The 14,512-nt window shown below is 46.3% G+C and overlaps 1 protein-coding gene across 1 annotated transcript in view; it reads left to right on the forward strand.

The window, feature by feature from the left end:
* Positions 1-14,512, forward strand: part of TNRC6C (trinucleotide repeat containing adaptor 6C) — a 103,877-nt gene that overhangs the window by 42,754 nt on the left and 46,611 nt on the right. The window contains exon 4 of the mRNA XM_041726439.1: positions 2,861-5,464. Coding sequence (XP_041582373.1) covers positions 3,079-5,464 — 2,386 coding nt within the window. The 5' untranslated portion in view covers positions 2,861-3,078. The remainder of the gene's footprint in view (positions 1-2,860; positions 5,465-14,512) is intronic.

The following is a 14,512-nucleotide window of genomic DNA, read 5'->3' on the forward strand; positions in this document are numbered from 1 at the left end:
TACTTCCATATTTTAGCTGTCATGAATAATGCTGTGGTAAACATAGGAGTTCATCTGCTTTTTGTTTTGTTTTGTTTTGTTTTGTTTGTTTTTGGAATTAGTGTTTTCATTTTCTTAGGGTAAATACCCAGAAGTAGAATTAGTAGATTGTATGGTACTTCTATTTTTAGTTTTTTTAAGGAACCTCCATACTGCTTTCCAGAGTGACTCCAGAGTTGAGTCAGTTCGCACTCTGACTCAACAATGTATGTGAATTGTTGTATCTTGTCTTTTTGATTGAAGGTGATGTCTCATTGTGGTTTGGACTTTCATTTCCCTGATGATAAGTAATGTTGAATATCTCTTCATGTGTCGGTTGGCCATCTATGTGTCTTCTTTGGAAAAAATGTTCAGGTCCTCTCCCCATTTTTTTTTTCAAAGATTTTATTTTATTTTAGTGGGGGAAGGAGAGAGAAAGAGAATCTCAAGCAGACTCCATGCTGAGCACAAGCCTATCACACTGCTTGATCTCATGACCCTTAGATCATGACTGGCACTGAAATCAAGAGTCACTTAATCAACTGAGCCACCCAAGCACCCCTCCTCTGCCCATTTTTTAATCTGATTATTTGAGTTTCGGGGCACCTGGGCGGCACAGTTGGTGAAGTGTCTGCCTTTAGCTCAGGTCATAATCTCCAGGCCCCGGGATCAAGCCCCACATTGGGCTCCTTGCTCAGTGGAGGTCTGCTTCTCTCTCTCTCTCTCTCTCTCTCTCCCCTCTGCACTTCCCCACCACTCGTACTCTCTTTCAAATAAATAAAATCTTAAAAAAAAAAAAGATTATTGGGGGTTTCTTGATGTTGAGTTGTACCAGCTCTGCATATATTTTGAATATTAACCCCTTGTCAGATGTGTCATTTGCAAATATTTTATCTCTCAGTAGCTTGCCTTTTCATAATATTGCTGCACGCAGCCAAATTCGGAACTCATTACATCTCTTTTAAATCCAACAACAAGGGCAGCCCCGGTGGTGCAGCAGTTTAGCACCGCCTGCAGCCCGGGGTGTGATCCTGGAGACTGGGGATCGAGTCCCACATCGGGCTCCCTGCGTGGAACCTGCTTCTCCCTCTGCCTGTGTCTCTGGCTCTCTCTCTCTCTCTCTCTCTGTGTGTGTGTCTCTATGAATAAATAAATAAAATCTTAAAAAAAAATAAATTTGACAACAAAAACTGTTTGCTTTTTTTTTTTTTTTAAGGTTGAAGTTGTCTCTAGGACATTCTTTGTAGCAATAGTGATCATTTCTTACACACTTCCCATTTTCCTTTTAGCTCCATTAAACTTTAAGAGAATTTTCTGTGGGGAAACCCAGTTCTACTGCCTGGGAATAAGATTTTTCTTATTAAAAATTTGAAGAAAAAGTTCTAAAAGAGAAGAAATATTTTACTGCTGTCGTCTGTACATCTTGCTGTTTGAAAAAACCATCAGGGATTTCTAAGCTGTGTGAGTTTGTTGTATGCATAGGTTAAATTAATCTTTCTGTATTACTTTTATTAGGTTTTGAGTGATCCATACCTCAGATAGAGTCTGCTGGAAAATTCACTGGAGTATAAGTTGGATTCCAATGTTAGAAGTAGTCAAAAAACTAGAAATCCTAGGAAATAAAATGCAGATGCCAAATACTGGATTCTATAAAAGGATCATAAGGGTGAAACAAAATGAATGCTAGAATGGAATATAGTGCATCATGTTATTCTGGGGTCTCCAGTACAAAGACTATATGATTCAAGGAGATGGAGAACAAGTGGAGAAGATTCTCAGAGAGTTCTTATTTGTGTTTAATAATGGTAAACTGTAGTTGGTAAAACCAGATAAGTAATATAAATTTAATTAACTGTTTCTAACCGTCCATACTCTTGATAACATAAGATAGCACTTTTTTTTTTTTTAAGATTTTATTTATTTATTCACGAGAGACACAGAGAGAGCAGAGGGAGAAGCAGGCTCCATGCAGGGAGCCCAATGCAGGACATGATCCCAGTTCTCCAGGGTCATACCCTGGGCTGAAGGTGGCTCTAAACCACTGAGCCACCAGGGCTGCCCGATAGCACTTTCTAATGCCTCTTCTCTCTCTTCCTCTGTCCCTCACCCCCAAAATATTGGTTCTATTATATGGTTCTGCACGATATTTACAGTTTATTCCCACTAAATGAGCCGTGTAGCCCCAGTTAGAGGTCTTGAAGAGAACTATAAACTGTACTGACAGACCCACGTGAACATGTTGTCACCACAGCCGGAGTATGTTCAGGTGTGGCACAGTCACATAAATTTCCAGCCTGCTGCATTCCAGTTACACAGCTTCCTTTCCTCCAGATGCTCTTAGAGATGCTCATGTGCTCATGTGTGCCGTGAGTCTCCTCAAAAGGGATAATAGTGTGGTGTAGTGGTGAGGATGAATATAACTTTAGAAACATTAGTTCTTTCTTTTTAAAAAAGATTTTATTTATTCGTGAGAGACACACACACACACACACACACACACACACACACAGAGAGAGAGAGGCAGAGACACAGGCAGAGGAAGAAGCAGGGTCCACACAGGAAGCCTGATGTGGAACTCGATCCTGGGACTCCAGGATCGTGCCCTGGGCCGAAGGCAGGCGCTAAACCCCTGAGCCACGAGGGATCCCAGATTAGCTCTTTTTTAAACGGGAACGTATTACGAAGGCAGGTAACTTTTTTCTTAAGTCCTTTTTTAGCATTTGTCATTCCACATTGAAACTGGAAATAAAGAGAGCCTTCCCCCCCCCAAAGACTAGTTCACAGCAGATTCATTGACAAGTGGGAGGAAGATCTGATTCTGAATGTGTTTCATGTTTTTCAGATCTCGGTCACGGTGGATTGGCAGATCACTATGAAAGTTCCCACTGGGGACAGCAGCCCACGTATAGAGGTGAAGCCAGCAGCAGCTGGGATAAAGTGATAATAGACAGGACTGACAAGGAGGCGTGGCCTTCCATCACAGGAGCAGAGACTGAATCTGCCTCAGAATGTACTACAGACACTGACTCTGCCTCCAACTGTGGCTCAGAGAACAGTAGCATGGCTACAGGGAGTGCCCAGGGCACCTTCACTGGACATACCAAGAAGACAAATGGCAATAATGGCACCAACGGTGCACTCGTCCAAAGCCCTTCTAATCAGAGTGCCCTTGGAGCGGGGGGCGCCAGCGGTAATGGCAATGGAGCCAGAGTGTGGGGCGTAGCCACAGGCTCCAGCTCCGGCCCCGCTCACTGCTCTCTCGGTGCCGGGGATGGAAAAATGGACAACATGATTGGAGATGGGAGAAGTCAGAGTTGCTGGGGTGCTTCCAACTCCAATACTGGCATTAATCTTAACCTTAACCCCAATGCCAACCCAGCTGCCTGGCCTGTACTTGGACACGAAGGAACTGTGGCAACAGGCAACCCTTCCAGTATTTGTAGTCCGGTCAGTGCCATAGGTCAAAATACGGGCAACCAGAATGGGAACCCAACAGGCACTTTAGGTGCTTGGGGAAACTTGCTGCCGCAAGAGAGCACAGAACCACAAACGTCCACTTCTCAGAATGTGTCTTTCAGCGTACAACCTCAGAACCTTAACACTGATGGACCAAATAACACTAACCCCATGAACTCTTCACCAAACCCTGTCAATGCAATGCAGACAAACGGACTGCCAAACTGGGGCATGGCTGTTGGTATGGGGGCCATCATCCCGCCCCACCTGCAGGGCCTTCCTGGTGCTAATGGATCATCAGTTTCTCAAGTCAGTGGGAGCGGTGGTGAAGGAATCAGCAGCTCTGTGTGGGGACTGTCCCCAGGTAACCCTGCCACAGGAAGTAGCAATTCTGGGTTCAATCAGGGGAATGGAGACACTGTGAACTCAGCATTGAGTGCTAAACAAAACGGATCCAGCAGTGCTGTGCAGAAGGAAGGAAGTGGAGGAAATGCCTGGGACTCCGGCCCTCCTGCTGGTCCCGGACTCCTTGCCTGGGGACGGGGCAGTGGCAGCAACAGCAGCGTTAGTCATATCCATTCGGGGGCTTGGGGCCACCCCAGCCGGAGCACCTCTAACGGTGTGAATGGGGAATGGGGCAAGCCCCCAAACCAGCATTCCAACAGTGACATCAATGGGAAAGGATCAACAGGGTGGGACAGTCCGAGTGTTAGCAGCCAGAATCCTGCCGTGCAGCCCGGTGGCGAACACATGAACTCTTGGGCCAAAGCTGCATCTTCTGGAACAACAGCTAGTGAGGGAAGTAGCGACGGTTCTGGCAGTCACAACGAAGGAAGCTCCGGGAGGGAAGGAGCAGAAGGCCGAAGGCGAGATAAAGGGATGATAGACCAGGGGCACATCCAATTGCCAAGGAACGATCTTGACCCAAGAGTTCTGTCTAATACTGGTTGGGGACAGACTCCAGTAAAACAAAACACTGCCTGGGAATTTGAAGAGTCCCCTAGGTCAGAGAGAAAAAATGACAATGGGACAGAGGCCTGGGGCTGTGCCGCTACTCAGCCTTCAAACTCAGGGGGGAAGAGTGATGGGTCCATCGTGAACAGTACAAATACCTCTTCAGTGTCCGGGTGGGCCAGTGCACCGCCCGCTGCTGGGCCAGCAAACACAGGCTGGGGAGACAGCAGCAACAAAGCGCCAAATGGCCCAGGGGTTTGGGGGGACTCGATAAGCTCTACTGCTGTTAATAATGCTGCTGCTGCCTCCAAGAGTGGCCATGCTTGGAGTGGGACCGTAAATCAGGAGGATAAGTCGCCCACCTGGGGGGAGCCTCAGAAACCCAAATCTCAGAACTGGGGAGACGGACAAAAATCTAATCCAGCCTGGAGTGCAGGAGGGGGAGATTGGGCAGATTCATCTTCTGTCCTCGGACACTTGGGGGATGGGAAAAAAAATGGTTCTGGATGGGATGCTGACAGTAATCGGTCAGGTTCTGGTTGGAATGATGCCACCAGGTCTGGGACCAGTGGCTGGGGTAATGGCACAAATGCAAAGGTGAATCCAGGGACAAACTGGGGAGAGTCTTTAAAACCTGGCCCCCAACAGAACTGGGCAGGTAAACCCCAAGACAACAATGTGAGTAACTGGGGAGGAGCCGCTTCCGTTAAACAGACAGGAACTGGGTGGATTGGGGGGCCAGTCCCTGTCAAACAAAAGGACAGCAGTGAGGCCACAGGCTGGGAGGAACCTTCTCCACCATCCATTCGACGCAAAATGGAAATTGATGATGGTACCTCAGCTTGGGGGGACCCAAGCAACTACAACAATAAAACTGTAAACATGTGGGATAGAAACAATCCAGGCCTGCAGAGCAGCACCACGGCCGCCGCCACCACCACCACCACCACCACGAGCAGCACCACAGACCTGGTCGAGACACCACCGCCACACCAGGCCAGCACCCAGCTGAGTCGGTCACCACTGCTTGGTCCAGGTATGGAGGGCATTTGAGGTAACTTTAGAAGGTAAAAATGTCATTCTCATTACGTGTGTAGACACAGTCTTATGCTGTTTCTGTATAGCCAAGGACATTAATCCAAGTGCTCTTCACCTTGTGGCATTGTACTTAAATATTATCCCAAGAGCGTAGATAAGGTAGGATTCTCTGATAGTTTTCTACTTGGGAAAGAAAGATATTCGACACTTTCAGCATTAAGGAGAGTAAAGAAGAAATAAATCCTCTTCAGGAAAGATTGGGGACTATTGTGTTAGCTGGTGTATACTTAAAAAGTCTTCATTTCCTTATGGGATGAGCCAGGGGTCCTCGAGCCCAGCCCTGGCTAGAAGTGCATGGGAGCTAAGGGTCCGGGGGACCAGTTGCCAAGACCTCTGGTGCCGTCAGGCTGTGGGGAAGCCCGTGCATTGGTAGCTGTGGGCCTCTGCGGGTGTTCCTGATGTGTGGTTGGCACTGAAAGAAAATCGTTCGTGTAGCCTGAGTGGCATTATGCAGTACAAGTCGTATTATGAGTCCAGCTGGAAGAGAAATCCTAAAATTAGAATAAAACTTGGATTTTGAGTTACTGTTTTGTGCAAGGTGCTCTGTTGGACACTGGGCAGAAGAGAGTCTTCCCAGACCAGACCAGAGTCTTCCCACAGGGGGCATGAGTTGTGATGAAATACACACACAAGGCTCACCAGCAGCCCCACTTTCTCAATAGGATATCAGCTCTTGGCCCGTGGTCTGACTGTGCTCCAGGCAGAGTTGGCCGGGGCAGTGAGAACTGGGCTCACCAAATCGCCAAACCAGAAGGATAATCCAGTCCAAGTCAGGGCATCTTGCTCAGGGTCTTCCTCCCCTGTCTGCATTCTCCCCACGCAGCTAGAGACCTCTGCATCAAGGCCCCCTCCCACCCTGAGCCCTTCTTTCCTGGCAGAGCCACCATCAAGTCTTCTTAGACTGAGCCTCCGTCGACCTCCCTCCAGTTGGCTGTAATTGCTCCTGTAGCGTTGTCCTCTGGGACTCTACAAAGCAAGGCGGAGCTTCTTGTCCCCTGTTGAGGAATTCCAGACAACGGCACGTAGTTATCATGTCCCATCTCCCCATTCTCCAGGAAATATTCCTGGCTCCTTACCACTATTCCTCACAATCGTGGTTTTAAATCCTTTGTGTTGTCATCTGGAAAAGCTGTGCCTTGTGGGGATCTTTGTGCCCAGAACTGATGGCACTGGTTTACAAGTGCAGTCTTAACAAGTGTAGAATTAGTTGAGACCATAGCTTCCCTCACTCCTAAAAACCCTACTCCTGGTGATGAACTCTAAGTTGTATTTCGCCCTTTTGAGCCATGTCACACTATTTGTCCTAAATTCAGTTTAGAATCTGAAATTAAAAAAAAAAAAAAAAAAAAAAAGAATCTGAAATTTTTTTTGTTAAGATAACGGTGGAGCCCTTCCTCACTCAGGACGATTCTTGTGCACTTGGTCACTTGGTCCCTAGTGTAGAACTTGGGCCCTGGTAAACTTTTGGATTGCAATCCTCTGACCTGTTGAGATCTTTTTGAACCCTGATTCTGTAATCAACGTATTAGTTATTCCTTCCAGTTTTCTACCATCCCTAAGTTTTCATAAACATGCCATAAAGATAAGAATATGGATAGAGTCCTTTCTCCAGGGTCACTCATGCAGCTTATATATGGAATCAAATTTGCATCCAGAATCCAACCCTCAAGGGAGTTTGGAAAGTGGCATGTTTTAGCTGTGGACCTCTGTAATATGGGAATGCTCACAGAAAGCAGTAGAATGGATTCTGAGTCCCTGTTGCCTCTGTCATATGCCAAGATATAGATTAAAAAAAAGATCATTCTATCAAACATCATTCAAACAGGTATGCCAGGTATGAATAAAGAATTACTGGTGCTTCCCTACTACCTGATACCAGAGCGCCATCAGAAACCCAGCTGAGGTTGGTACTTCCATTCCTCTGGCTCTGACCTCCCAACCTCCTCAGTCCCAGGATTTGTGGTCACCCAACAGAGCCCTATAGTTAGTAAGGCATAGTAAGGAACTACAGGGCTCTCGTACCCCTCTACGTTAGTGCTTCTAGAACTGGTACCTCATCTTTTTATTTGGCATACGCTCATTCAACATAAATCCTTGAACACTATTGTGTGCCAGGCATAGCAGTATGCTCAGTTTGAAATCTGCTTTGGATTCTTTCTGCCCTCCCTCTCCCCCGCTCCTTCCTCTGTATGCACTCGCATGTGCTCACTCACTCTCTAAATATATTTAAAAAAAAAAAAGAGAGAGAGAGACTACTAGAAAGGAGCCAGTAGAGAGGGAGAATGGATGCAAAGGGAGGGGATCCTGTATCCAGCTGAGAGGAGTGCTTCCCCTACTTGTAGAGGAAGTTAGGGTGTCTGTAGCCAGAGGGTGACAGGTACCTTCTGGAGATCTTTTTCTCTAAGTGTCAAGGGTACTAGTCTCGAGTGCAGATGGGGAAGGTAAGAGTAGAGGTGTGATCAGAAGTGAAGTTTGCATTAGCCCACGTAGGAAGTAGAGCTTACCAGATGCCACCAAAGGGCTGCTGGACAGTGTTCAGGACCAAGAGGTCACAGATTCATGGGAGATGAACATTCATTTATCCAGCGTGTGTGTATCAGGACCCAGCATGTGCCAGGTAGCACTCTGGTTTGGGGGGCTGCAGGGAACAGAGGAGGCAGGTCCTGGTGGGAGTTTAGTGCAGCATGGGGGGGCCAAGGCACCGTGGGTTAGCAAGCATGTAGCAGTGTCAGGTGGCAAGGGTGCTGTGGAGAAGGAAGCCAGGCAGGGGCAGCGGAGGCAGAGATGGTCATCTTGTGGAGGGAGGGCAGCCCGAGCGTGTGAGGAACTGTTTGGTCTTCACTAATCACTGAGCAGCTGGAGCAAAAGGAGGCTGTCCTCCCATCTGAGTTGAAATACCACTGTGCTCCAGAGCCTCCCCTGGCCTACCCGCTGGATGGGACCCCTCTGCCTCCTTAGATTCCTTGGCAATGAATTCACTTTTACTCCTCTGAGACACCATGTCAGGAGTCCTTAATGGAGCTCGACTGCTGTAGCCTCTGCACACACTTCTGTCCCTAGATCAAAGTTCAAAAACCTGCTGGTCTGTGGGCTGCACCCCATCCCACAAATGTGCCTTATTGGCCCACATCTTTCGTGTGAATCAACATTTTTAATGAAAATGAAAATTTCAGATTCCTGGCTTCTTCTGGAAACTGGGAAAGTCTGATCCCCTGGATTCGGATAGCAGCAGCAGTCAGCTAGAGTGGCTGACTTTAAATAAGGCCCGTGCTTTCTAGTTCGCCACACTCCCCACCACCCCCTTTTTTTTGTACCTCACCACTGAGGCTTGGAGTTGCGGCCATTGGTCATCAGGCTTGTGTTCTCGTTCTTTTGACATGGGCTTGTCTGTTAGCTCTCTGGGGTGTTGGAATTTGTGACTCTTGTTTTTCACTAAGACGTGACTAACATTTCTAAGCACTTCAAAATTGTATAAAGTGCTTGAGGGAATGAGGGGCAGCAAAAAGGAAGAAAGGTAGCTGATGCCAAAAATGGAGGGATATGGACACAGACGTGGCAGTGTCTAGTGGAGAAATGGTAACGTAGAAGTAGCCAGTTGATTAGCATTGCAGGAGAGGTGTGCACAGAGCACTCTGAGAACAATCAGTGGATAAAAATAACCATCATGTCCCACCTTCCCAAGACCCAATCTCACAGGTCACGGTTTGAGCCCCCTCATGCTGCTCATAGTCTTCTGGAAAGGCTCCAGCAGAAGCATGCCCTTGTGCACTGGGGCCTCAGTGATGAGCATGGCCTGACAGTGCTCGGTGACCACACGCAGTGTATCTTCACACATCTCGTGTAATCCTTATGCCCCTGGGCCTCAGCTTATGGAGGTCAAGTGGCTCACAAAGGGTGCACATGTGGCAAGGTCTCAGATGTGTTACATACACCTTGTCTGCTGCAATCTCTACTATCTTACATCTGCAACACTGCACAGAGATTGGAACCGTGCCAAGTTAGTGATTTTTTTCCCCCTCTTTGATCTGTTATTCTTTGAATCTACTCTTACTGGTTTTTAGTGGACAAAGAATGTGAGTTTTACCCTGGGTAAAGGCATTTTTGTTTCGTTAGAAGGGCCAAAATCATTCTTTTGTATGAAAAATATTTCTAGATAATTTTTTTAAAGATTTTATTTATTTATTCATAGAGACAGAGAGAGAGGCAGAGGGAGAAGCAGGCACCATACAGAGAGCCTGACGTGGGACTGCATCTAGGGTCTCCAGGATCACGCCCTGGGCTGCAGGCGGCACTAAACCGCTGCGCCACCGGGGCTGCCCTAGATAATTTTTTTTAAGATTTTATCTTAAAATCTTGAGACACATGAGACAGAGAGACACAGAGAGAGACATGAGAGACACAGAGAGACAGAGACATAGGCAGAGGGAGAAGCAGGCTCCCTGCTGGGAGCCCAATGCAGTAGTCAATCCCAGGACCCCGGGATCATGATCTGAGCCAAAGGCAGACGCTCAACTACTGAGCCACCTAGCCGTCCCCATAGATTTTTTAACAAATTGCACATCTTATCACCCAGCAGAAAAGAAGGGAAATGTGATCCATCTAGCCAGGTCAACTGTTTGTTTTCCTTGCCTCCCCTCCAGCCCTTAGGCCTTACACATACGTGTGGTCTTTGTGGTTGTAGCAGTAGCTTGGAGCAGCTGGGAATTTTGTTTTACCACCTAACAGAGACAAAAAAGACCAACGTTTTCGCTGTAGCCCACCCCATGTGAAAACTGCCCAGTCAAGTGTGTGGCGCTGTAATGATGGGGTTGCTGCCCCATGGCCCCACCTACCGCAGGAGTCTCTTTCCCTCCACGACACTGAGCAGCCACATCAAGGTGGTCTTCCTTCCCCATGTCACCTGCAATGCTCTCCCCCAGGCCTGAAGCAGGCACTCTATGCAGTGAGGACAGAGCTCATTGCTCTCGGGGGTTACAGGTGATAGAAGCCTGGCACTCTCCCAGCCTGGCAGACTGAGCTGTTCTTTAAGCTGATAGAAGGAGCAGTCATGCTGTCAATGCCAGTACCCCCTAATGATGACAGCACGCTGGTTCTTTTGTTTTGTTTTGTTTAAAATATTTTATTTATTCATGGGAGACCCAGAGAAAAGGCAGAGACACAGGCAGAGGGAGAAGCAGGCACCTGACAGGGAGCCTGATGTGGGACTCGATCCCAGAACTCTGGGATCACGCCCTGGGCTGAATGCAGACGCTCAACTGCTGAGCCACCCAGGCATCCCACTCTGGTTCCTTTTGGTCCTCCATTCGGCAGTACAGACATCAGCTCATGGCCCTCCTCGTGGGGGTTGTGACATCTAGGCAGCCCGGATCAGTGATGACAGCAGCAATCACAGCACCCACTAGGCTGTGGCTTTGCTCATTGTGGCTTGATGACTTGCCCAAACTGGTTTTCATAAATCTACGGGGTTTCTGCACTCCCAACAAAGCCATGCACCTGGCTAACTGATGAAATTTCTACTCTTTATAAAGTTGTCCTTTTACAAGTATTCCGCGATTTTGCTATTGGCCTTGCTAACTTTACAGAAATCTGCACCTTTGTCTGAGTTTAGGTGTTAAGTTGTTGATCATCACCACTTAAGAGTAATGATCTGTGAGGACACCTGGGTGGCTCAGTCGGCTAAGCATCTGACTCTTGTTTTCGGCTCAGGTCTTGATCTCAGGATCCAATTCAGGCCCCACGTTGGGCTCCATGCTGAGCATGGAGCCTACTTCAAACAAAAAATAGGACTGTTCTCTAAGGTTATTGATCTCTGTCTTACCAAATATGTTTCCTTAATTACATTTTTTGTGTGTGTCTGGTTTTATAGAAGTAAATGCCATAGGACAGTCATTTTTGTCCCATTCTTGTTAAACTGATATCAATTCATTTTCTGATGAGCCTGAGGAAAACAGATAGTAATTTAAGAAATGCAGCATAGCTTCATAAACTGGATTTTTTGGACCTGCTGCAAACCCATTTGGGAGATAGAACACAGTAATAAGCTAGAAAAATGTCCCTATATCTTTCTTTTCATCAGAGATGGTAAGCTGCCAGAGCAGAACTCATGAGACTGTTCTTAACATGGTGTGTGTCGAGTTGTGTCGGATGACACGACATAGTACCTACTCCTTAATGTTGCCCCAGTGACATACTGGGGGCAGACCTGCAGGACCTGCTGACTTTTGTGCCCTAATGTGGCAAGAAGCTATCAGAGTCTTGGAGAACCAGTGTGTTATTTTGACAGTTACTGGAGGTGTGGCCAAAAGTTAGGAAGTGCAAACATAGCATTTACTTATGTTTCTAAGAGAATGAAAGTGGATCCTAAAAATACTAACCAGCCTGATTAGAACACTTAGAAATAAATATTCTGATGCTTAAAAATCAGTTTTTAGACACAGGAGAACATTGAATATTAACTAATATAACTTTTGATGAAAAACAGATCCTCACTATAGGCTCTGAATCTAACAATGAGATGGGGGGAGAATCTCAGGGTGAACTCTGTCAGGTTTCACTGAAGCATTTAGAGAGATACTTTAAAAGGGACTGGAGGGTCGGAGTAGAGAGATCACTATCACATACAATTAATTTAGAGTCAAATAGGAAGGCCATTATAGACTAGATCTGAGCTAAACCAGCAGCATAGTGTGGTTGTGTCTTCCAGTGATGACCGGAAGTGAAAGCATCACTGCCATAGACCAGTCAGTAAGCTGGGACTGTGCTGCTAATGTTGACCTTACTCCAGAATATTTTTTTATTCATTTTACTACCAGTTCTCCCCAGCTTCTCAGACATGTCTCACCTTCAGTGGGCATTGCAACAGCAGTGCCAAGGTACTCACTGTAGTTGCCCTGTGCAGGTTAGAGAAGGCTCCAGCCAGAGGCAAACTTAACTTTGCATTTGGGTACTTTAGTCACTGATACTATGTTTGCTTTATCGCTTTGTTTTCTGGCACATATATTATAACAAAAGGCAGAGATTGTGTGAGTTAATCATGGAAGAGGCATATCCTCCATCTGATAAACTAAAACTTGGAAGAAAGTGGGTTTAGGAATCCTCTGCCTAGGGGATCCCTGGGTGGCTCAGTGGTTTAGCGCCTGCCTTCAGCCCAGGGCATCATACTGGAGTCCCGGGATCGAGTCCCGCATCGGGCTCCCTGCATGGAGCCTGCTTCTCCCTCTGCCTGTGTCTCTTCCTCTCTCTCTCTCTCTCTCTCTGAATAAGTAAAATCTTTGGGGGGAAAAAAAAGGAATCCTCTCTGCCTAGGTTGATGAAACATGTATGTTGTTTCTCCAAGTCTCCTTAAGAGCAGAAGCTGAAGAACATTGTCCTTCCTTTTTTTATTGGGGGGGGGGGTTGAAACAGGCTTTTAATGGGACATGGTCTCGGCGAGGCTCCGCGGCCCCACAGGGGAGGGAGAGCGCAGGAAGTCGCCAACATTGTCCTTCCTATAAGACTTAATGTCCTAGCAGCTCCCTTGCTCCTTTATCATCCGTTGGTATAAAAATGCATACCAAAAAATGGAGTCACCTGCAGACAGAGTAAATTGGCAAGATGGTGCCAAGAGCTCAACTGTTCTCACACCACAACTTCAGAAATAGATTTCTCAACCAGAGTAATTCTATTTTAAGGACCACACAGTAGTTACTAAGAGGAGTCATCTGAGCAGCCTGCTTTTTATGGATATGGGATTGGGGGGCGTTGTGTTTGGTTAGGGTGTTTTTACTTTCCTATGTTTTGGGAGACTTGGTAAGTGGGGCTGGCGTGGAAAAAGAACCAGGGCATCAGAAGTATCCTGCTGGAGAGGTGGGAGGAGATGGTTGTTAGTGCATGTCGTGGAGATACACCCAGAGGTTTTCGCTGTAGGTACCTTCAGTTCAAAATGAATAAATGAGACCATTAAAAATAAGTTTCGCTCCCCCATATATCAATAAGAAAGAGCAGATTTAAAATCTCTATTAGTGCACTCAAATAAAAATTTTAAAAATGTTTCTAATACCTAGCCTCTGTGAAGACCCCGTAAGGAAGGTAAAAGCAACTTGTCTGAGCAGTTGCTGCATAGCTGAGGCCACAGGGCCAGCTTTTGTAAAAAAGACCTTATCTGTAACCCTTCTGTAGAGTCCCCTGAGTTTCAAATAAATGTTCATGAAACAAGGCATTCTGAAAAGTAGGATACTTGATCATCTGAGAAAAACTCCTCTGTAGAAAGCTTCACTAGGTAAATACTCTCTTGATTTCAAATATGAAAAAGTAAATTATTGCTGCAGCTCCTAGTTCTGCTCTGTCCTTCCATAAGCCAGTAGCCAGCCAAGCATGATAATAAATGTGCATTAAGCATAAAGGCCATTGGTGTGAACAAAATCCCATCCCATTAATATTTAAGTCATTATGTAAAATGCCAGGGTATCCAGCCGGCACTCAGATGCTTCCTCAGTGCAGTGTCAGGCTTTTCTCTTTCCTGCATTCAGTTATGATTGGCCATTGTCTGACCGAACCTTTCTTCCCAGCAAGGACTGCCTATCACTTATAAAACTATACAGGTAGCATCCATGGAACAAGCTAGAATTGATTTCTTATTTCATAAAAGAAAGAACGCCATCCATGGACTTTGTCTGGTATGCTTATAACGGGTGGGCATCATTGGTCAGGTCAAGTCTCTTGACATCAGTTCCATTTCCTGGCCTTAGAACTGCTAGGGTTCGTTTTTATACTGATCTTTTGGGTGTCTACCACATAGGCACTTTGTTTTCTCTGTTCTCATAGATAAAGTATATTTAAAATTGAATGAAAACTTATAAAATATCTTAGGGGCATTTCATTGTTATTATTTTAGTCCCAATACTGTATTTGTTCATTTGGAGAAGAGAGACAAGAATTCCTGGACCCCGGGCCTCAGAAACATTTTATAAAAAGCAGTAGCATTTGAAGGACCATGTAAAAAATGTTA

This window comes from Vulpes lagopus, chromosome 12 (genome assembly GCF_018345385.1).
Source record: "Vulpes lagopus strain Blue_001 chromosome 12, ASM1834538v1, whole genome shotgun sequence".
NCBI lineage: Eukaryota > Metazoa > Chordata > Mammalia > Carnivora > Canidae > Vulpes > Vulpes lagopus.